We start from the raw sequence: 25332 nt of genomic DNA, 5'->3' as shown, positions 1-25332 counted from the left end.
AAATAGTTAAATTCTTTTCCATTTCGTAAACTTATTTCTCTCTGTGTGCTGCTGGCGTCGCTGCCAATATCGACGACTTGGTTGTCGCATATAATGACTTTTTCGACTTGCAACTTCTTGTGGCTTTGCGCTTTTTTATGCTTTATGCGCTCGCTTTGGTCTCGTCGGCTGGTCAAGCATGTGGCGATGCTGATGTTGCTGGTGGCCATTGGATAGTTTCTAGTTGCCTTCTTTGTTGCAGGAGGCAGCAGCAATTGCAGCAGCAGCAGCAGCAAAAACAGTTGCTGTTTGTTTGCTGTTTGTGTGTGGCATGCAGCAACTACCTGGCCACTTGTTGCCGCTGTTAGCTGTTATTATGCTTGCTGGTGGCAAGTTGAAATCATTTTCGTGTGTGTGAAAATATTCTGCGGCAGCCCAGCATTATTTTCAATTCTGACTGAACATGCAACATCAGCTATGAGGTGTAAAAAATAAATGGGTTGATGGAAAAAACCATTTTTAGAGTTAATATATATTATAATATTTTTCTGATATATATTAAAGGTAATAAACTCTTCCCTTCATCTTAAGCCAATCCTAAAGTTTGTAGAGTGCATAAAAATGGTAAAATAATAAAATGATATTTAATTAACCCCTCTTCAGATTCCATCGTTGCCAACCAAACCGCCTGTCAACCAAATTCTTGCAACGCGTTTGACCATCAACAATGCAAAAAGGTGAACAAAAACCGCCTCAATTATGACGCATTATGTCAGGCACTCGCTGCTGTTTTCATTTTTAATGAAATATACTCATAAATGTCGTTAAGTGCTTTGCCAAATACTTGGCGGGCAAAAAAATGCGAATTAAATGCGCAAAAAAATTACTTTTAGACACATTTAAATACCATTTAAATAGCTTTTGGGGCACAAGGTGAAGCTGAGAGGCTGGAGTCTTGGTGTATGGGTCTTGGCGTTCGGTGTTCGGTGTTTTGGTGGCCAACCGGTGGCAGTGGCGACTCGAGAGTTGGAGAGTCGAGAAGCCTGCCACAGCAGCCACAAATTTGTAGCCAGCGGCGACGAATAAAATGCCGCACAAAAATGCTGCTAAAAATGCAACTCCAACTTGTCCGAAATGGCCATTGTGTGAGTGCGTGTGCATTGGTAGTGGAGTGTCTGTGTGGGCCAAACAAAGCTTGGGAACCAAAAAGGCCAACACGCGCTGAAACGTGGTTAAAGTGGCCATTGGGCAGGCGCGCGCGTTGACCGGCGGCAATTTCGATATAAAAATTTTGTTTTAGCACACGGTCACCTTGCCGGCCGGCGGAAATTCACAGGGGGGGATGGGAAAAAAACGACTGCAGATTGGATGCAATTTAGAGTGGATGCTTCCGCCAATAAAACACATCTCTCCTTCGTGGCAAAACAGCACATCTCATACAAACTGAGGGCCGGCGGCCAAATGTGCCCTGGAATTTCCGTTGCTAAGCGCTGGAAAATCCCGATGTGCTCACGCCAAGTGACGAATTCGTCATAAGGACGACCCGGGGTCAGGGGTCAAACGGGGAATTTCCGGCCAAACATGTGGCCATACCTGTTGCCTTTTTGAATAAACTCGAACCTGACTCTTCGGGGCGGTCTCAGATTAGTCGATTTTCCCACGCAGGTAAGTGAAATGTGGATGGCTTCTTCTGCGATTCTTCTGCTCTTCCAATAAACTCCTTAAAAGAGTTGTTAGGGCATTATTGAGTCAACACAGTCGCATCGACGGCGGATTAAGCCATTCAGTGGAGGCAAACAACTTCATGCGATTATGAGCGGGAAATGGACTAAATCGTCAGCTAAAAAGAAAATATGGCCCCACAGCAACGGGGGGTTCGGAACATCCACAACTGGCTGCATATTTACACAGAGGAAAACTGTCTTCAATCAAAATAATTGGAAGTAAATAATATTTGAAAACGAAATATTTTAAAAAGTCAAAAACAGTTAATGTACGCTTAAGAATGTAGATCACAAGCAAAATACTGTTTTGGGTTAGCTCATTGGAATTTTTGAGCGATTTAGTTTAGGACCTAAGAAGTTCATAGTTCTTAGTAAGAACTTAAAAAATTGTTTATTTATTTATATACGAGTGTCTGTTATGCTTTACGATTAAATATTTCAAAGATCTTCTGAATTTTTAAATGTTTGTAAAATATATTTAAGGTTTTAAAGTTGTATGGACATCAGTACCACTATGAAAACCAATACTTGTTGATATCTTGAAAACATATCAGATATGATAGGAATTTTTGTGATGTTGTAATACTTATATTATCAAAGACTTTGACCTTCTACCCAGTTTTTTGCCGTGCACACATGTGGTCGATATCAAAGGCAAATTTCTCAACTTGCCTTCGCGAGAGCTGGCAAAAGCGAATTCAGAAGGCAGACAGAGCGATCCACCGATCCACCGATTCAGCGGTCCAACGATCCAAAGATCCGACTCGACGACGACCAGGATGGCTTGCAATTTGATGCAGGGCGCTGCAGATGGGCAGGGGGTGACAGACAGTTTAATATACAGATACAGAGGAGGAGCCCGCCTTGATACCCGAACCCGATCCCGATCCCCAGATCCCCAGATCGAGGAGGTGTTGCTGCCACTGAAGTAGATAGATGAGCAGCCGCTCGGCTGGCATGTGGAATTATTAATGTTTGATGTAATTAATGCGTAATTAAGATAGCCAGTCGAGGAAGGGACACTGAAGTAGGGATAGGATAGTGTAGGGATCCGCACAGGGTCAGAGTGGCGATCTTGAACTCGTGTTCCACTGGCCAGTGACTAGCCTAGTTTCGCCGGGGTGAAATCTTCTAAACTAGTGGGAAACCATTTTGGCCAACTCCTCCCACCGTTTTTGTATAGAGTTCAAAGCGCTGGAGCCGCCAACGCAAATTGAATTGACTTCGCAGCCGAAAAAATATGGTATGCGACTTGCTGGGAAGCTCGTGCTCCCAGGCGGCCAACCATTATCTGTGAAAATGATCCATGGGAAACTAATAATGAGTCCAAGCTCGGCGAACCGAAATGATTTTTCAAATATCAATCAATTTCAATATCTATCTTTGGTCGGCCGGCCGGTTGGTTGGCTGGTTGGTTGGTCGCCGACTTTTGGCCATTAATCTTGGCCGCGTGCGCAACTGTTGAAGCGCTTTTTTGTTTTTGTGGAGCAGAAGGTGGCCGAGGGCAGTGCGATTATGCGGGCAGAAATTAACAGCCAGCCAAAACAATTAGTCGGTCCGAAAACATCTCTTATCATTTATCTTTCTACGAATGGCGTTTTGTTTTTGGTATTTTGGAATGTGCCGCAAGTGCCGCGAAAATTAACGCAAATGCTGAATGATCAGCTAATTGAGGTGAAGTTGGCAAATGGGGGGGTATACGACTAAATATAGAAACTTATAAATAGAAACGAAGTCAGAAGAACAAGATACCGTGGGTATCCAAAAGATATAAACAGTTTATCTTAAGGTTATTACTTATTTAAGGTAGGGTATCCCAAGTTCGCCTTGGTCCAATTATATAGATCAACTGCTTGAGGAAGCGCCACCTGAGGGGGCCTTTGATATCGCGCCGACACAGATCTGGACCCATTGATGGGTCCAATGAGAGACCTTATGAATGCCATTCGGTTTATCCATTTCGGCGGTACGTTGCATATGCAGCCGGCAATCAGATTATGTCACATCCGCTGCGAGTGCTCGAGTGGATGTGGATGGATCGGAACAGAGGGGCTCCATTGATCGCCTGGTTCCGTTCTTCTTGTTTTTTTGGTTTTTCTATCTGGCCAAGATTGCTCCATTAGCGCCACTGTGGACCAAAAAAAAAAAACACAACCCATTGCTGCAACTGAAATGCAAATTGCAGGCAGGGCTAACAAGCTGAGGGATTTTCTCGTTGGTTTATTTTCCGAATTTACTTTTTCAGGGGGGCTGTTTCGGTGCGTTTTGTTTTTTGGCAAGCCTATGGCGGCCAAGATGTCTTCCTACTCTCGAATGGCTTTCAGCTGCGTGATGTTGCTGCTGCCGATGTTGCCGCTTTGCTGTCGGCGCGGCCAGAAATAGCATAAAACTCATAAACGAGGCAAGCGAGTCGAGTCGCGAGGCAAGGCAAGGAAACATGGCATGCCATTTGAAAATTTCATTTCGTTATAATTTTCTATTTCCCGCATGCCAAACGGCCCGCCAGCCAAGTCCCAAGGGGCCCCTACACTCTGCGAAAATATCCATAAGTGGCCCTAAATAGTAAGGAGCCTTGGGCCATCATCGCCCTCATGGTTGGAAAATGTTCTAAGTAAACGAGAGACCTGGGAAAATCTTTAATCGGGAAACCTATTTCTAAGACCCCTTCCTTCACTTTTTGTAATAACTAAATGGTATCATCATGACTAACTTGACTTTGGTTTTTAAAAAAGAAAAAGGTTTTACTTATAATTTAATATAAAATTGTATTAAGAATTTCATTTCCTTTTGGATATTAAAAGATCTGGTTTTAATAAAGCTGGAAGCGAAAAAATCAAAATTGTTTTTAAAACTTCTTTACGGTAGGTAAAGATTTGAAAATGATAACTACCAAAATTGAAAGTGTTGAAATAATATTATTTCGCAAATGCTTTTTGTTGAAAACTTCGCAAATATAAAATTTCTTAAACTTTATAATCTTTTGAGATCAAAACTGCTAGTGCTAAATTGCAAAAATATTTTTTTGTGTGCACCTGATGACTGAGGATCCGAAAAGGGGGCGGGGCTGGGATGGGATGGGCTGGTCAGAGACAGAGAGCTGAGTCAACCCCCTTTGCACTTACTACCCAAACGAACCAAGGTTCGTCGTCTAGCGCCGCCATTCATACTTAATTACCAAAAAAATAAAAAATATAAAAATAAAAGAGGAAAAATCAACAAGAGCCATCACAGACAGAAACTAACGAAAAGTTGTCTCTTCTCTGGCGTGACGCTAAATGAGCAGCCCGCCCCCACCCACCGACGTGGAAAATCTTATGACCAGGTAGGCCAGACACCCCCAAAGAGCCCAAAAAGATGAGATGAGATGATGAATTGTGGGTGCCGTTGGGTAAGTTTGTCGCTACCGCTCGTAGGCGTTGACCTAAATATGCGAACTGCGCTGTGTCTCTATGCTGCTGAAAAGCATTTTCCGCTCTGGCGTTTTCTTTCTGCTTTTCCGTTTCCATTTCTGTTTCTGTTTTCGTTTTGTAATCGCTTGCCAAACAACACATTTCCCATTTTCTAACAAGTGCAACCGGAGTGGAGAACCCAGAAGAGAAACCGAAACCAGAGTCGCAGGTTATCCATGTCGAGCCAAGTAATGGTATCCCAGCAGTCAAGGTTCTCTGCGGTGATTCCAACTGTAGAATTGTAGAGCTGTAGAACTATAGACTCGTAGAACTGAAAAACACCGGGTATTGCTTTACTCAATGAAAAATCTTTTCGAGATTATTAGTGCTTTGGCAAGGTGACAAAATAGAGACCGCAGAATATAAATTAATATTCAATGCTGCGTGCAGCACAAGTGACAAATAATTATATAATACATTGGCAATAATTTATGTAGGTATATATTTTTAGTGTGTCGTATAATTAGTACTGTGTCAGCCACTGCCAGTTTGTCTCCGCTTTCGGGGCGAGCAAACAAACAAACAAACCAACTGGAAACAAACATCGGGAGCCAAGCCGATGATTCTGCCTCGAGTCGAACTTCAGCCAGATCAAATCATGTTTTATGAGCAGCTAATTTACTTAACACCTCAGCAACAATAGCAACCACAGCTGAAGAACAAACCGTAGTAGCCCCGCAGCTAAATACAGAAAAGATGTGACTTTTATTTATTTTTCACATGGCCCCTTCTTTGTTTTTTCCCCATGCCTTTTTTTCGCATATTCAAGTCACACTTGAATACTTGGTGGCTGACTGACGTTCACGGCGTGGGTGTAAATTGGGCATAAAATGCGACCAGTTAATTCATGATACTACCGATTCAGTCAGGTTCGAAGGCATTTTAATTGGTTTCAGGCAGAGCACGAGCTGCGTTGTCACACGGGGCGTATGAATAATAAATCCCTGCCTTTGGACCCTCTACCTCTCTTCTATTTTCATCCGCCAAAATAGTAGTTCAGGTTGCAAAATAACCGATCCGATCCGAGTCAGATTTTGATTGATCTCCACGATTTGATTCCATTTCGGGGCTTTGATTGGGCTGAAGATTTTAACGATCCGGCTGACGATCTTCAGGCTTTATGGCCCGATATGCAAATTGGCCAGCTTTTGGCCAGCGAAGAAATTGGCAAAGTGAAAGGAGTTGACAGATTTCGGTCCGCGCCAATGTGGGTGGATTGATTAGTATGCATTTCGATGAGTAATCGCTTTTTTATATATGCACATATCTATATGTATTTGTAGAATGGCGAGCTACCCGATTGCGAATCGATTGCCAAGCATTTGCTGCGTTCGCAGTCAAAATAAATCAGTCGGGGCAAAAAGTAAATATCCTGTTAATGCTATATGTTCATTGATGAGGTCTGTGAGGCCGCAGAAAAGAAAGAGAAGGAAGCGAAGGCCGAAAGTAAATAAACACCAGATAATAAACCCAAAAAGACAAAGCCCGAGAGAACAGCTGATTGCAGCTGATTTCGTATAGGGGGGGGGGGATCCGAGAAGAGTTGCCCCGATATGGTATGTATGCATATGTGTATCTCGGGGGATCTTGGGAATACCAGGGGGTTTTCTTCTTCTCCCACTCCGTGTGTGCGAGAGCCATGACGGAAGAGCCAGAAGCTGAAACAGCAGCTAAGGAGCCCAGTGGAGAGAGAAAATGAATTAAAAATCTAATTGCGCCCGCGATGAAACAAAGCACAAAATCCAAGAGGGAGAAGACAATAAAGACGGCAGCAACAAAAACAAATAGATAAAAAGAAAGGAAGTTAAGTTTTGGGTAGGCGAAGTTAGTATGCTCTTGAAAAGGTTTTCAGAAATATATTATAATAGTTCATATTGCCTGCTTTAGTAATATATATAACCCTTTTTTAATCAGGTCTTCAAACCATTGTGAAAAATTGAAATGATAAAGGCATCTACTTAGAGAGAAATATCCAAGAACATTTTTCTTGAATTGAATTTTCTTAAAAACCGTGTAAGTTCATTTTGGTATCAATGTTCTCAATACTAGAACGAAATGGTGAGAAGAGAAAAGTTAAATAAAAATATCCAAGAACATTGTTCTTGAATTGAGAACATTCGTTCTTAAAAACCGTGTAAGTACATTTTGGTATCAATGTTCTCAATATTAGAACGAAATGGTGAGAAGAGAAAAGTTAAAATGAGTTTATTTAACAACTTTTTGATAAGTATACACTACTGACTGGACTAATAGTTTATTTGTTGAGACTCGAGCAAAATAAAAACATTTTCAATTTAAAAATGTCGTTCTATTTTTAAGAACATTTTCAGCTCAGATGAGAACGTTAGAATTTTCTCTATGTATTAAATAAATAGGTTGGTAAATGGGGAAATATATAATCTAACTTGAATATTTATATCTTTATTGTTCTGACCAATATTAAAATACCCTTTTCGAGGGTATGAAGAGAAAAGCAAGGCAAAAGCAAAGGCAAAGAAAGGCGGGGGAGGCGGCGAGGGGCGGGGCCGGGTGATCGCACTTAGTCGCATTACAGACGCAAAACTCCATGAACCGCGACGCAAGAATAATTACAACAACAGCAGTGGGAGAAGAACGTAGGGTTGGGTTGAGTCTGCCAACCGCAAAGGTCGAATGCAGACAACAACAACAATAAAATCAACAAAAACAACTACGGCAACAGCAACAACAACCACGATGACGATGACGTTGTGAGTTGCACATTGGAGCTAAAAAGAGCCAGTCGGACAGAAATGAGTTTTCAAAGTTTTTCCCACTTCTTGGGGGAGGAAGGGAGACGAGACCCCGGGAACAGCGGGCAAAGTTAATGCGAATTTAATTAAAATGTGCAACTAGCAACAGCAAAAGCAGCAGCAATAATAAATTCTGGATGTGAGCATTTTAGTTGCCCAGCAACCAAATTGAGTCGGGCACAAAGAAAAGAATCCAGTAGAAGAATCCGAAGAAGAACAGGGCCTAGACCTGCACAAAAAAAAAAATAAAACTGCAATCGCACAGGCGCATGCGCAACGTTTGCCTGTATGTGTGTGTGTGTGCCATAAGGTGTGCGCTGTTGTGTGTGTGAGTGTATTGCATAAAATTATTTCGGTCTGGTGAATATTAGCAGAGCGTGAAGTTGGCAAATAAGAAATTCAGCTGCAAAAAAGCAGCTAAATTTCATTAAACAACAACAAGAAGAGGAGAAAGAGGCAGCTGCAACAGAGAGAGAGAGAGAAAGAAAGGCAATGGGAGGAAGCCGAAGAAAGGTTGTGAGAGAGAGAAAGGGAGCAAATTCAAGGAGATTTTCATATCATCATTTAGAGCTGAAAGCCATATTTTTGAGATTTAACAAGAAAGGAAGTTAGCTTCGGCAAGCCGAAGCTTATATACCCTTGCAGCTATAATTATTAAATTTAAAAACACAAAAAATGATATTCCCAATAGTATAAGATAATATGTCAAAAAACACCGAAGCTATAATTTGGTTCATATTATTTTCGTAGCAATTTTCCGATCGTTCCTATGGCAGCTATATGATATAGTCGTCCGATTTTGATAAAATTAAATTCGAAATTCAGAACTAATTAAAAAATGTTATTTCCAAGCGTAGGAGGTTATATGTTAAAAAACACCGAAGCTATAATTTGTTTCATATTATTTTTCTACCAATTTTGCGATCGTTCCTATGGCAGCTATATGACATAGTCGTCCGATTTTGATAAAATTTAATTCGAAATTCAGAACTAATTAAAAAATGTTATTTCCAAGCGTTGGAGGTTATATGTTGAAAAACACCGAAGCTATAATTTTTTTCATATTATTTTTCCACAAATTTTCCGATCGTTCCTATGGCAGCTATATGATATAGTCGTCCGATTTCGATAATATTTAATTCAAAATTCAAAATTATTTAAAAATTGTTATTTCCAAGCTTAGGAGTTTTTATGCTAAAAAACACCAAAGATATAATTTTTTTTCATTTTTTTGTCCGATTATTCCTATGGGAGCTATAAGATATAGTTGTCCGATCCGGCTGGTTCCGACTTATATACTACCTGCAAAAGATATAAGACTTTTGGGAAAGTTTCAGCCCGATAGCTTTAAAACTGAGAGACTAGTTTGCGTAGAAACGGACGGACAGACGGACAGACGGACAGACGGACAGACGGACAGACGGACAGACGGACAGACGGACATGGCTAGATCGACTCGTCTAGTCATGCTGATCAAGAATATATATACTTTATGGGGTCGGAAACGTCTCCTTCACTGCGTTGCAAACTTCTGACTGAAATCAATATACCCTCTGCAAGGGTATAAAAACAGCGAAGTGGGTTCAATGATCGATAGAAAAAGACTAAATTTTCAAGTAAGAGGATTAAACAATCAAAAAACCGCTTATATGGATTTATAATTAAGCAAAAAGCTAAAATTTTTAAATATAATTGTTTGTATCATTACTTGATGATATGTTAGCTTAAGTTTTTATACTTTAAGCTCAGCTTAAGTGTTATATGATCTTTTATAATAATCATTTTCCTATTAAGGAGAACTTTCAAATGGAAATAGACTTTCATAATGATAATTATTAATCCCCATTCCTCAGTTCTAACCTAATTATACTTTAACTTGTTTCAAAGGTTATATTATAAATACTTATCAAGTTGCCACAAGAACCCCAATTATAAGTTTAAAATCGAAATCCACTCACCATAATTTTCGCTCACAGCCATTTTGACCGATTTCACCACCGAGTGGGTGACCCTGATGGGCTGGCCGAGGATGGTGAAGTTGCCCGGGTTCGTCTGCTGGACAAACATCATGTAGGATATATCCGAGGCCTGCTGCAGATCGTTCCCGGACCGGAGCAGGCCCCGCGGCAACAGTCGCTCCCTGTATATGTCGCACTCGCCGCTGTTGTTGCTCAGCGCGAACTGCAATCGCACTAGCGTGGGCAACTGGAGGTCATGCTGCTGCTTGTACACCTTTTGCACCTTCATGGTCGCCGAGAAGTTGACCCTTCGATCGGCGGACATCGACTTGAAGACGCCCTGGAAGACGGTGGGCGCCGCATAGGCCAATTGGGCGGGATCCCGGGCGGAGCAGTAGCGTTCGGTTCGCTGGTGACCCCAATGCTTCCGCTGGTGCTTCCTGCGCTGCTTATTCTGCTGGTTGTTGTTGTTGTTGCTCCTGTGCTGATGTTGCTGCTCCTTCCTTTGATCCTGCCGCTGGCGGCGATGATCGCGCTTGTCCTGCTGCAACTGTTGCCGGTGGCCGGGGCGATGTTGCTGCCGGCTGACATTGGTGTTGCTACCGTCGCGCCGACTTCGCGCCGTCTGCTCCTGACTGCGATCCTCCGCCTGGCTATCTGGCACTTCGAAGGACTCTATCAGATAGCTCTGTACCGCCCGACTGCTGTAGTTGCTCGGCAATCGGGCTAAACTCTCCTGTTGATGTTGCTGATGTTGCAGCTGTGATGGTTGGATGTGACGACGCATTTTACTGCTCGCCGCCTCGCTGGGCATGCCATTGTATAATAAATTATATATTTGACTATTGATTAACGTATTTGGAACTTTTTGCATTGACTGCTGCTGCTGTTGCTGCTGCTGCTGCTCTGGCACGGCAGCAACATGTTGCTCCTGCTGAGCGGCTGAACTGCTGCCGGCGTCGAATACTGTTGCTGGCTCTAACTTAACATTGCTACGGCTACTAAGACTATTGCTGGTGAGGCTGAGCAGCCTACTTAAGATATTGTTGTCGATGTTGCTGCTGCTGCTGCTGCTGCTGCTTTCACTGCTCCCGCTGCCATTATCCGAACTCAGTGGTATATAGTAGCTGCTTTCTTCGGCACTGCCTTCCCATAATCTTGGCTGTTGCTGTTGCTGTTGTGTCGTCGCCGACACACATGTGGCTAGTAGCAACATGTAGCTGATAATTAGCAATATCAATGGCATTAGTTGCGTTTTTGTTTTTAGACTCCATTTGCGCAAATGTTGCGCATACATGGCGTCCTCCAAAGTTGTTGTTGCTATTGCCCCGACTTTATGTACAAAATCTCGATAGCGAGTGTTGCTGCTGCGTGTTGCTGCCGCTGCTGCTGCGTATTGCTGCTAGTTGCTGCTGCTGCTGCTGCTGCTGGGGGGCTGGTGTATCCTGTGTCCTTGCAATCTGCCTAAACGTGACAAATGTATCCTTCGCTGCCTCGTCGTTGTGGCTTGTCGTATTTCCGTTTATCCTGCAAATACTTTCGATAGTTTCGTAGCATTTTGAGCGACAGCAGGGGCGAGAGAGAGACGGACTGTTCGAGGGTGAGAGAGAGGGGGATAGTGTCTTTCGGACTGGTCTAACACAACACTGTATTCCTAGCATTAATTTATGAACACTTGGCCGCACTCGGTTGTTTGATGTTGCTGCTGTTGCTGATGTTGCTGTTGTTGCTGTTGCTGCTGCTGCTGCTGCTTTTTTGGTGACTCATTTTTTGTTATCTGCCCAGAATTTCGCCGCGTTTCACTTGAGCGATCGCTAGGAGTCGCCGCACGGCCACGCCCCGCTGCACGCCCCCCCCAATTGGACGGGCCTAAGGTCGCGTGGCGTTTGATTTTTCCCCCACTTTTCTCGTAGCGCTTTTCTTCACGAGGTTTTTCACGCGCGCGATCGTCTCGTATCGTATCGTATCGTCTCGATTCGGGTTCGGATGCGTACTCGGATTCGGATTGGGGCTCGTTTGTACTCGTACTCGTGATATTCGTATTCGGCTTTAGCTTCGGCTGTTGCTGTTGCTGCTCTTGTAATTGTAATCCTCGCCGCCAGATATACGATAATGTTTGTCTGGCCGTATACGCGATCTCTCGCCTATATAGCCGTAGCCGTAGTCGTAGTCGTAGTCGCAGCCGTAGTCTGATTCACGAGTAGTCTTTTCTGGCACACACACCGCCGCAGATCTCTGATGACGATGATGATGATGATGAGGATGGTGTACGTTGTTGATGATGATGTGCGATATAGCAGACGCGGACACTCACGCGTATCTCACGGATACGGATACACGGACGGGGCACACACAACACACACGTCTTCTAATTTTAGACAAAAGTAATTATAAAAGAAAAAACAGAGCAGAGTGCGCCGCGTTCAGCTTATACGCATATATATCTTCTACTTTGGCTTTGGCTAGATATATATGCAATACATATGCATATATACCCGCATCTGTTTGGTTGTATTTGTGCACCTTTTCGTTGTCTGCGTGCTCACTAGCCGATTATATAGAAAAGTCGTCGCAACAGTCGGCTCTAGAGATATATATATATATATTTATTTTTTTGTGCATATATATATGCAACATGGGAACGCACACAGTCACACGCGCGGGCACGAGAATCGATCGTTTTTGTTTTATATATCTGTGCGTATAGATAAGTATATATATGTTTAAGTACATATACCAAGTGCAGACAGAAGTTGTTGCTTTAGGAGAGCCAAAATCTATGACGATGCTCCGGCCGATGTTGTTATTGTTGCCACTGCTGTTTTCTTGGATTTATTCCGCAAAAAGTCCTCGTTTGCCGGGGGAATCACAAATCCGGCTCTTTATCGCACACTCTTAACGAAACCGAAAGTCCTTTTACACGATCGATCGATCGATTGGGTTGGTTGGGTTCGATTTGTTCGGTGGGTCACTTCGGTTGCTCCAGCTGGTGAAATTCGCTGGGAACTCTTTTTTTTATTTCGAATTCAATTGAACCGACTTTTCACACAGAATCTCACTGATTTCAAAACACTCGGCTCGATCTTCAGTTGTCTGGGTGATCTTTTTTATCAACGCCCTCTGTGTGTCTGAACAATAATATTTGGCTATCTTGCGGATTGCCGACAATCGCGCGCCCGTTCCGTTGCCGTCGAATGGTTTCTGCGGACTGTCGGTGGAAACTAACTGATTGTGTATGTTGGTTTAAAATTATTCTTTTTTCTGCTCCTAACACAGGCGGATTTTCGTATAATTCTTTTTTTATTTGGGGGAACTCGCTCTACGGAGCGACACAGGTCTGCTCGATTTGACGCCGCGAAAACGACTCGAACGTATCTCACCGATGCAGAGCAGAGCTGAAAAATTCACAGCGTATCTCATGGATACGACTCAAACGTATCTCGCGACTCAAACGTATCTCACTGGTCGGAATTTGTTCGACTGCGTTCGGGCCGGTTCGAATGTCTTCGGCACTCTCATTTCGCTCAAACACCGAGTTTTCTCTCCAACATTTTCTCAAAGCATCGCAAGCATTTTCTCAACCCTGCACTTTTCTCTCAACAACTGCGAGTGAACCATTTATTTACTTTATATTAATTGATTGAGGGCGATTTGCGATTAGCAATAGGGATTTTCGTTATTTATTACTGAGGGTACCAGAAATCGCGAGGTTTTTGAAATCCCTTATTAAGGTGTCTAAAAGTATGCTAAAACTTTTTTCGATTTTTGACAGTATATTTATAAATAATTTAAAATTTCTGGAACAATTCCGAAAATATTTGAAGGATAATTTGAACGTTAAATATTGCTTTTAATATTTTTATTACTTAACACACTTTCCTTGAACCGAATGCGTTAGTCCTGATCTCTCTCTTTAAACTCTAAGTCCTTCTCTCATATCTTGCTGCCAGGATAATATCTTACCTTTACCAAACAATGATCGATTGAATCACTCAAAACTTTTCGTTAAGCTAGAAAACTGTTCTTACACTTTAGGTTCAAACTGAACTAAAATTGTAATCGATCGGTTTGGCTTTTTTATAGGAGTCTCACGATAACGTAACCCATCCAATAAATAATGATAGATAAGGAGGCAGTTTCAATTGGTTATCGCAACGATTTCTAATATCTTTCTCATAATCGTCTTGCTCCTGATAGGCTACTCTAAATGTTTGCCACTAAAAGTGTTTTTGATTATGATTGCTTATATGCATAGAGTACGAATCATAGTTCAATGAGTCATTCGGGCTAATTGTAATCAAATAATAAATTAAAGTTACTGTTACCGAAGTTCCTAAATGAATTCCAAGTAATTTCCATATTATTGATTTTAACTGAAGGGAGGAGTAAATTAGTATTAGCACCTGGTAGTAGCTTTAAAACATGGATGCATATTTGTTAAAAGCTAAAAAATAATGTTTGATAGGGTAATATTAAGTAAAACAGCTGGTAAAGAAATAAAAGATTTCGTTAGTTTGTTAGACTATTTATCTCGTCAAAATAACAAATATATCTTATATAGTACTATTGGTATATTGAAATTATTTTAAAAGTTTATGCTTTTTAGAGGGATATCTTACAATTGCCATTTTAAATTTTACATTTTTTTTTGTAATATACCTTTATTGCTAATCGATCAATCACAATATAAGCCCCTAAAAAAACTCCTCAATCTAAATTTGGTTTTGCTTTCATCTAATAGATCTTCAATCAACGCTTTCATTTGTTTTGACTTTGGTTCCGAACCTGCGCCCATCCCGCTTTTTTGATATTTTCTTTTGATGACTTAGGCGGTGAGTCGTAGTTCTTCTGCTGGCTCAGCTTTTTTCCCATGATTATTTGCTTTATTGTCAAATGTCAAGCCCACAACAGCGACTACAGAGACAACAAACTGCGGCAGGTGATTCCGCCCAGCGCTTGGGAGTCGTGTAAACTTAAGGTATATTTTTTTTACCCGCCCCAGCCGCTGATGTTTCACTCGCTGTTGTTGTTGTCAAACAAAGCTTCCACTTGTTCTACGCACTGCGCATAACAATAAAAGAAGCTGACAAAAAACAAAACTAAAAAATGTTAAGAATAAAAAGAGGAAAACATTAGAGGGGGGCCAAGGTGGGGCAGCAGTGGCTTGGTGACAAGTGCGACAATTGTAAGAAAAGCCAGAAGCGAAGAAGGGTTCAAAGTCGGCCACTTGTGACGGAGCTGGGCCAACTTGGTCTACGTTGTAGCCAGTTTGTGAAGGAAAAACCAAACAGGTACTTACCCTACTAACCGCAACCAGCCAGCTGATAAGGTGGCGAAAATATTCCAACCGACTGATATAGTTTATTTCCTTATCGATTACCTCACCCGCGTAGTTCCTAAACAAAATAGCCCGGAAGCGGAAATAAAGCTCGGCACCTGTCGCCGGTTTCCAGAGTTCAGAGTTCGCAGTTGGGGCAGGTAGATTCTCGTACCTCTGGTAAGCACATATTTGAAAAGCTGCAAAAAGAGAGAGAGCCTCCATTGTCTAGTTCGGAAGGAAGTAAACGTTGGCCAAGCTGCAGAATCCATGGATCCCCCGACGCGGTCTTTTTGGAACCTGGCTGACGACAGACAACAGCTGCCAAGAGCAGCGTCATTGTATCATCAACAAACATCCACATACACATTTACACAAACAATTGCAACAAGAACAACAAGGGCAGCGAGCCAAGCCCACAACAATAACAAACATGAGAACATGAACATTTTCCAAAAGCAATTTCAAAATGCGCGCAGGCGCAAACATCCAATTCCTATTTGTCGTCACGGGGGAGGCCGTCTTAGTTGGATGGTACGGAGTTGGGAAAACAAGCCGAAGGAAAACAATTTAAATTGAATTCCCACTAAGCAACTCTGCCAGTTGTCAAAAACCCCCAAATGTAGATCTTAACTACAAAGTCAAAAAGTTATCGAATTACTTAAAAATAATAAAACACTTTCTCTAGAATCAGGTTCTTCAATTTATTTACTAGTTATTAAAGCATTTAATTATTTAATACTTAAATTAAAGCAGATCTTGACTTTAAAAAGGAAGATCAAAAGATAAAGATCAATTATAAAAATATGAAAAAATCATGAACCTGCTTTTTCTATAATTAGCGCATTAAATTTTATATGGTAAACACATTCTAAATTCAGGTTCCAATTGTATTTTCAATTTTAAGAAATATATATTTTTGTTAAACTCAAATTTTAAAAGGGACTATAAAGATTAAACTGAATCGTTCCGTTATCACCGGAACCATTTGTCTTCAGTTTCCGCAATTATCCATCATATAAAAGTGAAAAATTACACAGAGAAAATTCAGACGTTCTCATCTGAGTTGAAAATATTTTTAAAAATAGAACGACATTTTTAAGTTGAAAATGTTTTTATTTTGCTCGAATCAAGTTGAATTGGCGCTATTTAAGTACATTGTATGTACAAATAAACTATTAGTTCAGTCCTTAGTGCATACTTATCAAAAAGTTGTAAACTTAATTTAACTTTTCTCTCCTCACCATTTCGTTCTTATATTGATACCAAAATGTACTTACACGGTTTTTAAGAACGTATGTTCTCAGTTCAAGAACAATGTGTACATTTAAATAAAGCCTCAATTTCCGATATCTGAAGAAGCTTGCGCGAGCTAAGATAATATTTATTTTATTTATAGATTTTCACGGCTAAGACTATGGCAACAAACCTTTGATAAGGAGCAATCTATTTGATAATGGCTTGTTCAGGGCGATAAGGCCTGGCTGTCTATTTGGCTATCTGGCTCTCTCGAATCAACTATTTTCTTGACAGTTTGAGTAATTACAATAAAAGCAAATGAGATTAAAATTTGTTTGGCAATGCACTTGTTGCACTGAGAAGTGCTCTTTGATGGTGTTGAATGTTCGAGCAACAGGGTCTGGGTAACCGAAGACAAAGCCGTTATAGCACTCTGGCCCTCTGATCCAAACCGATCTGATCTCACCCCGCCTATATATCCCTCCAGCGACTGAGACGCCGCTAAATTGTGTTAAAAACCCACCAGCCAACCGGCCAACCGGCCAACCAGCCATCTAGCCATCCAAAGTACAGAACGTAGAAACCTCAAGATCCGAGCGGTTAGATAAACAACATGAGACAGAACGGAACGGAACGGAAAGTAAAGGAGCGAACTGAACTTGGTGCAATCTTCCGCATTATGAGTAGCTGGCTGTGTAGCTAAAGGTTGGCAGAGAAAAGGCGAGGAAATGGAAATGGAAATGAAAATGCACTTGGCTTACACCAGATCGGGGCAGGTTGTTAGTGTGGTAGCGACATGTGGCCAGGGCCAGAGAGTATCTCAGTATCTCTGGGTATCTGAAACTGGGCTCTCTGTGACTGGGCTCTAATTTCAATTGGGTTTCGTGGTTGTGGAAATTATTCAACAGCGCTAAGTACGCCCAGAGACTTGGAACTGGAACTGTCTGACTGTCCATCCGTGTGTCTTTTATTTTATTTAGTCTCTTTTTCTGTGTGGGGGGCACCCACGCGTGACGTGACTCTTTGGTTTGGCTCTTCTATACCTGAGCCGCTTCCGTAAAAAGTTGCCGCCGCTGCCGCTGCCGTTGCCGTTTCCATTCCCATTCCTGCTCCCCTTTCCCTTTCCCTTTCCTATTCCCATGGTTAGGGTTTGGGGTAGGGGTATATGGTATATATGCTATATGGCCATACTCCCTAACCTTACCTTACCTTACCATACCCCCGTCCATCTGCTCTGCGGTTGATTCTCTTCAAGTGCATTGAAGCAAGTTGAAGGCTATTTTTCAACTTCAAATGTTTGCTAAATGACTTTTGATGATTTGTGGTGAGCCCGCCGACTTTAACTCCGAGTTGAGGGTTGTGAGCAGGGGCAAGATAAATTAATGATTATATTTATTTAGTTTCACTTCGGGCCGAGTGTTGACTTGCCGTCTAATTAGCCCCGGCCAACCAGTGTCACTGAGCTGTTCCGGCTTGGATTATCTGACCATTGGCTCGATAACTTCCCCCCCCAATTTGTCCTCACTAGATTTTCGTACCGATGAGCTGGCAATTCCGTGCTCAAGTGGAAAAAGTTGTTCAAATATCTAGAATTTGGCGCTATAAACACCATGCAAACTAAGCAAATATTGAATGTTTGGCTTATCTGGGCTATGACGTGCACCCCCTCCCCCCAAAAACTAGGAACCGATCAACAATGGGAATTCTAATGGGGGAGAATCCCTGGGTGAGTCATGCGCCTAATAAAGGGGAGGGCTTTGATCGCCAGAGGACAATGAACGGTGGTGATGCAAAAATGTACTCGCGTGGCTATTTTGCCTAGGGGGAGGTGACAGCGCATCGGGGCGATCTGATAATAAACCGTCTGACGTTTGACATTTTTTGGCAAACTTTTTGTTTGCCAAACTCAAGCAGAAGACAACGACCAGACAGAAACAGAACAGAGCCGAGTTGAGTCGAGTGGAGCGGTACGGAGACAGCGACACGTGAATTGCAGATAATCAGCGTCGTGTCTGGGCCTAAAAATATGCTCCATGTAATTAGCCCCGCCAAGTGGGGATGGAGATTCGAAATAGGTCCCCGAATACCCTGGCTGGGAATATTTTATGACTATAAAATTAAGTGATTAAGTAACTATATATTCATTATTCTTTCCTTCAAAAAAAGGTTAACTCTTTCTTGATATTTAGTTTTAGTATCACAAATATAAAAGGGTGTGATAAATAAATCCTAAAAAATGTACAATCGAAGGTAGACCTTAGACGTGATATTGTCAATACTATATAAATATTAATATTAAATATGAAATAGTTAAGGGATCTTAAAAAAATATTATATTATTTTTCGAGTAATAGATCTGAAAACCATTTCATTAAATATATCAAGTACTAAGATATCAATGAATACCATGTAAGTGTATTACGTATTACTTTTAACAATGAAATATGTGAATTTGATGTTAAGAAATGGTATTTCTATTTTAAATATGAAAAAAGTTCCAACTTTATAGGGTGTTCCGTCTTCGTGGCTTCGCTCTGCGCTTTCCCTTTCCAATTTCCAGCCGCTGCTCCAGACAACAGCAATGTGGCAAAAATAACCAAAAACGTCTCGAGCCACACGAGTCACAATGAGGCGATGGATGGGCTATAAATAAAGAGTGGCAGACTCCTGAACTCCCGGCCGTAAGTGGAAGTCACAGCAGCATCCATCCACCCATAGATCGCAGATCATATCCATCTTCCTGCCTCAGACTCTAACTCGAGCACATGCCCCGCGTGACTCAGAATGGTGAAATCCTCGACTAATATTTCAATTAGGCGACAAATAAAAAAAAAATGGGAAGAGAGTCTTCCCAGAGTTGATGACATGCCCAAAGTTAATAAAAAGCGGCAGAAATGTGCCTTCGGGCTGCGGGCTAAATAAATTCCATGGGACCCTAGGTGGTCGAATATTTTAACACTACCGGGCACAGGCCGTCGGCAGAAGTAGGAGCTGTCTGACCAGTGGGTTCGCTATAAGATGGGTCTCGGGATCGGCATCGGCAAATCGGAATCGGGGTTGCGATCGGGATCGGTGGCAAATCTGTGGCGCTGGCGTCTGCCTTTTAATGTAGAAAACTAGTCGAGGCGCATAATTTACGACGGCCAGAATTGCAAAGCCAGCAGGATGAGCAGTGGGAGGGGAGAAGGGGGAGAACGGCGTTGACTTGACTTATCAATTTCACGGGAATCCAATCGATTTTTATATGAGAGCGAGCAGATAAACCGCAAAAATCAAGCAATAAAATCGCTCTGCCCAGGCCGCAACAACAAAAGCGAAATAAAAGCAACAACAGTGCAAAATGCAGAGCAGCGACAGAGGGCCAGGGGGGTTTTTTAGTGGGATCGAAGGGGGTCCAGAGGGGCTGAGGATGGCTCAAAGGGGCTCAGAGGAGCTGGGACTGCGAAAATACCAAAACGGCAATAAATGGTGTTGATATCCCGCCAAGCGTGTGAAGACGCTAACGATGCCGCCAAAACTTGTTAACCACAAAAATTATTGCATGAGATGAAATAAATTAAGGTGGCGGCATCGGCATCGCTCCGGCTGCACCACCACCACCAGCACCACCATCACCATCAGCTCCACCGCCAGCGGCACCACCGAACTATCCGCGCTGCTTCCTATTCCTCGCATCCTTGCGGCGGCGACGATGGCGACGGTTCGTTCAGGCCGCCAGTGGCGACGACCCCCCTTGCCCCTTGAGCCCCCCCCTACCCCCCTTCATCCACACCCATGTGGCCATCGCCTGCTGGCCTTTGTTGTTGCTGCTGGCGGTACATTCGTGTGTGTGTACTTTCGGTGAAATGAAATGACAGACGCGGCGCAAGATGCAAATTTACCTATGGAATGTTGGCCAGGCCAAGCTAAACTTGGTAATACCCTACAAGAGAAGAAAACGAAAATTCCAAAAAATAATATTCTCCGAAAGACCCCTGACCAATATAATTTGATCAATGTTATAATGTTGCTTAAGCCATTTACAAAATTCTAAGTAATATTTTAGGAATGAAAACAAAGTGAAGAAAAGCTTATCCTAGAAGATTGGTTTCTATAGATCTTATGGGATCTTGGTAGGTTCTCTAAAAAATGGTAACGAATAACCTATAACCTAATAGGTCAACCTTTAATTTTCGCTAAGTATTACAGCTAATACAAGAAATATAAAAGTATTACTTTTAGTATTATTTAAATTAAAATACTTGAAATATTTTTAAATGCTTAAAAAAATATTAAAAACAACATATACATACTGGATTGTAAATAGAATGAGGTACCTTTTATGAAAATATTGAAAAGTGTTCTAGTAATGTTTAAAACCTAGTTTATTTATTAGCTGAGAATCCAAGTAGCTTCTTGATTATCAACCGAACTCAAAATAGAGCACTGAACAAGTCCATGCAACCTGGACCTTTTCGGCCACTGCAGCAGACCCATTGCCAATGAGTTCAGTTCTGGCCAGCACTCTCTTTTCATCCCCCCCTCCCCCGCTCTGGCCCACCTGATCCCTGGTCGCCCCTCCCACAACAAAAACAGCAACATCACAGGTCTCGGTCGGATCCCCACACTCCTCCATCATCACCATCACCATCTCCATTCCGTACCCAAGCGAACCGATCCGATCCGATCCGTTCCGTCTCCTCCGTCCGCCGAGTCCGTGTCCGTCTGTCCGGCGGTGGACTCTACGGCGCTGCCGTTTTAGCAACATTGCAATCATCTGAAAATTCCATTCCAATCAAATTAAAAACTGGCGTCTACCTTTTTATCATTTTCTTATCAGATCTCAAGATCTGCCGCAGCGATGCCTTCTGCTGTGCGCCTTTTATGCGAATACCATGTGGATGGTATGGTATGGTATGGTATGGTATGGTATGGTATGGGTATAAGGATGGGGCAGAGTGGATGTGGTTGTTTGGGGATGTGTGGATGGGTCTGCTTTGGTACCGTCCCTGCTTTCTGGTGCCGGGTCTTCGGACTTGGAATCGCTGAAACTCTGACTCGGTTTCTGGCTGATTTGTTGTTGTTTTTCGTTAACTTTTTTTTGTTTTTTTTTTGTATTTTGCTCTTTTTTTATATAATAAGCAGATCTTTGTCCCAAAGAAACCGTGGCCATAATATATCAATATAAACGCGGCGGAGGAGCTGCTAAAAGGGGGGAGGTTTGCGAAGGGGTACCAAAAAGGCGTCCATGAGCGCCTGGGAAGCAAAGCACATTCATGGCCTGGTCTGGTTTGCTTTTGAGCCAGGACTGGACGTTGACTTCGTAACTCTGGAAGGGGGGACTGGAGGCTAGGGGCTTTTGGGGGGCAGGCAAATGCGACCGAATGGCGACGACGAAATCCATTAGTTTTGCACCTTCGCAACATGTTGCAGCGACGTTGTTGTCATCGCCAAAGATTCGTCTCTTTTTTTCATACTGTTGTTGCTGTATTTTTTTGGGGTAATTTTTCCTTTTTTTTGGCCATTGCTGGCACCGCAAATTGGTAAAAATTAACACGCTGCTTTGCTCTTGACCAAAAACAGGCACACGAAACCCATTTTGCTTTTAGGCGTCTGTCGCCAAAATTCCTTTCATGCAATCCCCTGCAGGCCCCGCGAGGCCCAGCATCATACTTCAATTTAATAAATTAATTGGCTTTGTGTCGGCTGAAGTATTTGATCGGTTGGTTGGTTGGTTGCTCGGTTTGTAGAGGTTGCTTTGGTAGAGGGAAAAAGGAGGCTTGGGAACCGATCCCCAAGTTTGCCTGCAAGTATTGCTGCTGCTGCTGCTGCTGGTGCTGCTGCTTTCGTTAATGCCAACCTCCCATGGAAAGATAGAAATCAACTTGGGTTTACAGAGATCCTCTTACAGTCTGCTCCCCTTCCTGCCTTAACCCCTTAGTGCCCCCCCCCCATCACACACACACACACACGCATTCCTGGCGTTCAGTGGCACTCGAAATGCGTTTATCTGGTGCTGGGACTGCGTTTTTATTATCTTAGGTGTTAATGATTTCATTTTTGGCCACCCAATTGAGGCTGTCTGGGTCTGTTGGCTGGACCCTTTTGCCTGGCTTTCAGCTCTGCACTCGGCAGTGTTCTGTATTTTTTTATTTTTTTGTTTCCCAGCTCCGTTCACAGTCTGGTCCTCTGATCTGCCTGGGCATCCTCTGTCTCGGCTTATCGCTTTAATCTCTTCTGACAGTGATTATTGCTGTTTGCGGATTGTGCAATTGATGTGCGAACTTCGACACCATCTCCGCTTCCTTTTCCTTTTCTTTCCGCCATGGCAGCCATGGGGAGGTGATCAGGCCGGTGGAAAAATCTCGTTTACCGTCTCTATTTACAGGGACACGGGGACACTGTGGTCTTTTGAGGGCGGCTCGCTTTTAGCGCCCAAATATGATGTCATGGATTTGGCGGCGGCCTCCGCCTCTCGGCCTGTAAGTCGAAACCCCAAAAAGGGCAATTTTTGAAATCATACGCCAAACATGGCGCGACATAACTGGGGAGCCTTGGGAGCAGCTCAGTTCAGTTCGGTTTGAGTTTAGTAGCAGCAGCAGCAGGAGCAGTTGGAATCGGGAGCTGGGAACTTGGAGCTGGGAAGATGGAGCTGGAAGATGGAAGCTGGAGCATTGTTCTTTGCACTGTCGCTTTCGCACTTCACAAAGGGATAGAGTTCAATTTTTGTGTCTGCATTCGAAACAAAAGACTTAAGCAACGAACTTGGCAATCTTTTTATGCCCACTCTTCATTCTGGCCATCACCATCCGCCTCGACCCCCCTTTTGGCCACAAATCGGCCACGGCGAGAGTATTTTGGACCAAAAAGGTGTCGCTGATTGTCTTTTAAGAGAGTTTCTGGTCCGCGGCGCCGTCGCCTGGGCGTTGACAGTTGTTGTGATTGTTTTGTTGTTTGTGCCACTGAAGCCGCTGAAGCCGCATTGGCATTGTGGTTGCCACCAGTGGAATGTGGCCCGAAAGCGCGGCCTCCCTTTTGCCGGTCGGTGCATTCAATCGAATTCAATTGTTTTTGGCAGTCGCGCACCGCAAAAAGCCCAGCCAGAAATTGCAAAGTAGCCCGAGCACAGCCGCATTCCCACAGCTACTGCTCGGTCCTGCCTTCCTTTGGGCCAGAAAACCCAAGCCAAGAGGGAAAAAAAGGAGGAAAAAAACAGCAAATCGGCTGCACAGAAGCTGTGGGCTTGATCGGGAGGCTGTGTAAGGTTGCGCCTGCCATAATCAGGCCCAGAATCTGGACGTCTTTAACTTCTGCCCATTCAGCCAGTCGCATCCTCAAAGCTGGCGCTAAGACCTCAAGCGATAATCGCACATCAATTCGTTTTATAATGATGACGAGCCCCAAAGAAAGGATCAGGAGATCGGGGGCGGGGCAGGGGTGTCCAGGGGTGTCCAGGGAACCAGCCGTCCCAGGCCAGGCACATCGAGGCATCGATGCTGGTGGCAAGTTTATCTAACGCTCGCGATCTCCACGCTCGGCTCCTCAGCCACCGTCACCGTCCCCAAAGCCCAGCGCCAAAGTGTGAGCCAATTGGTTGCGACTCCAAGGCAACAGTTTTCCTCGGTGGCAGACCTTGAACGTCTTAGAATCACAGTCTCACAGAATCTCCCTACCTCTCTATTTAGCCTGACCATTTCTTTGTTAGGGTACTCGGGGTATCAAAGCTACGATTTTTCTTAATATTACCATGAAGATGGCTAACTCTAAAAACGTGAATTAATAAACCTTTTACCAAAATACTCAACACCTTACAAACAACGTTAAAAATGTAAAGGTTAATATGGATATGCCTATGTAACTATAACTTAATAAATTCATATAACCTAATGACTGAGTTCAGCAAATAGTTAAACCTAAAAAGTTGGTTAAAAAAGGTGTATTTTTTCCAAACCCAGAAAATTTGAGAACGGAAAAATTTAGGATCAAGTGTTCTCAATTTAGCAATTCGTCTTTAAACTTATTCGAGAAGAAACGTTCTTGAAATCATGATGAAAATACTCTTGAGTTTGATTTTTAAGATAAAGTTGTCTTGAAATTGAGATAAAAGTAGTCTTGAATATCTTTTTCAAGTAGCTTAGAACACTCTGTCTCGACTTTTAAGATCGATAAATCGGGTTTGAAAACTGTTTTAGGCTGGGATCATCTACTTTCTATGCCAAAATCGATCAACCAATCGTTTAAAAGATTCATAAAGGGTATTTCTTCTTTGTGAATAACTCAACATTTTTCACTCTCCTCGATTCATTATAGGTATACCGGGCAGCAGGCACACTGGTGAGTCGGCAACCGGCCGGCAGAATCTCGGGGATGTAAGATACGATGGGACTGGAACTGGACCCTGGCTCCTACAGTGGCTGCCTCGGAGGCAATAGAAATCATTAGCAGCAAACGGCGGCGCTATCTAATCTGCGGTTTCGGGGCGACAGTTGCCCCCAGAAGAGCCACGATTTCGTCGTGGGTTGCGGCTGAGTGCCTGCCTTGGCTGCCCCTTGATTTCTGTTGATTTAAGGCGCTGATTACTAATTTTATTAATTTTTCAACGATCGCCAGACAACACTCATTGTTGTTGCTTTTGTTTCTGTTTTTTTGGTGCGCAGTTCTGGCCAAGAAATTATGGCCATGGAAGGCAAGAGGGCCTTAGGTGCTGTTGTCGCTTTTGATTTAGTTGATGTCTTTATGAAACATTTGAAATACGACACTTTTTTATAGCGATTTTGTGTGGTGTTCGTATTCTTTATTTTTTGGGAATCTGCGCCAGCCGAACTGAAATTAAAAGTGATTTCATTTAACGGTAAGACGAGGCGCCTTTTGAAGTGGCATCGAATGTTTCCCTTGATTTTGTGAGGACTCCTTTGG

The 25332-nt window shown here is 42.9% G+C and overlaps 1 protein-coding gene across 6 annotated transcripts in view; it reads right to left on the bottom strand.

Moving 5' to 3' along the window:
* The window catches only part of LOC119553470 (protein vein), a 35811-nt gene extending 22581 nt beyond the window's left edge, over nucleotides 1–13230 (bottom strand). For all 6 annotated transcript variants that reach the window (XM_037863877.1, XM_037863875.1, XM_037863873.1 and 3 more), the window contains exon 1: nucleotides 9882–13230. In XM_037863877.1, the coding sequence (XP_037719805.1) occupies nucleotides 9882–11178 (1297 nt within the window). In that variant the 5' untranslated portion in view covers nucleotides 11179–13230. The remainder of the gene's footprint in view (nucleotides 1–9881) is intronic.
* Between the last annotated feature and the right edge of the window lie 12102 nt (nucleotides 13231–25332).

Source organism: Drosophila subpulchrella, chromosome 3L (genome assembly GCF_014743375.2).
Source record: "Drosophila subpulchrella strain 33 F10 #4 breed RU33 chromosome 3L, RU_Dsub_v1.1 Primary Assembly, whole genome shotgun sequence".
NCBI classification, from domain to species: Eukaryota; Metazoa; Arthropoda; class Insecta; order Diptera; family Drosophilidae; genus Drosophila; species Drosophila subpulchrella.
Note: the sequence above shows the minus strand (reverse complement) of the source record. Positions and strands in the feature narration are given on the sequence as shown.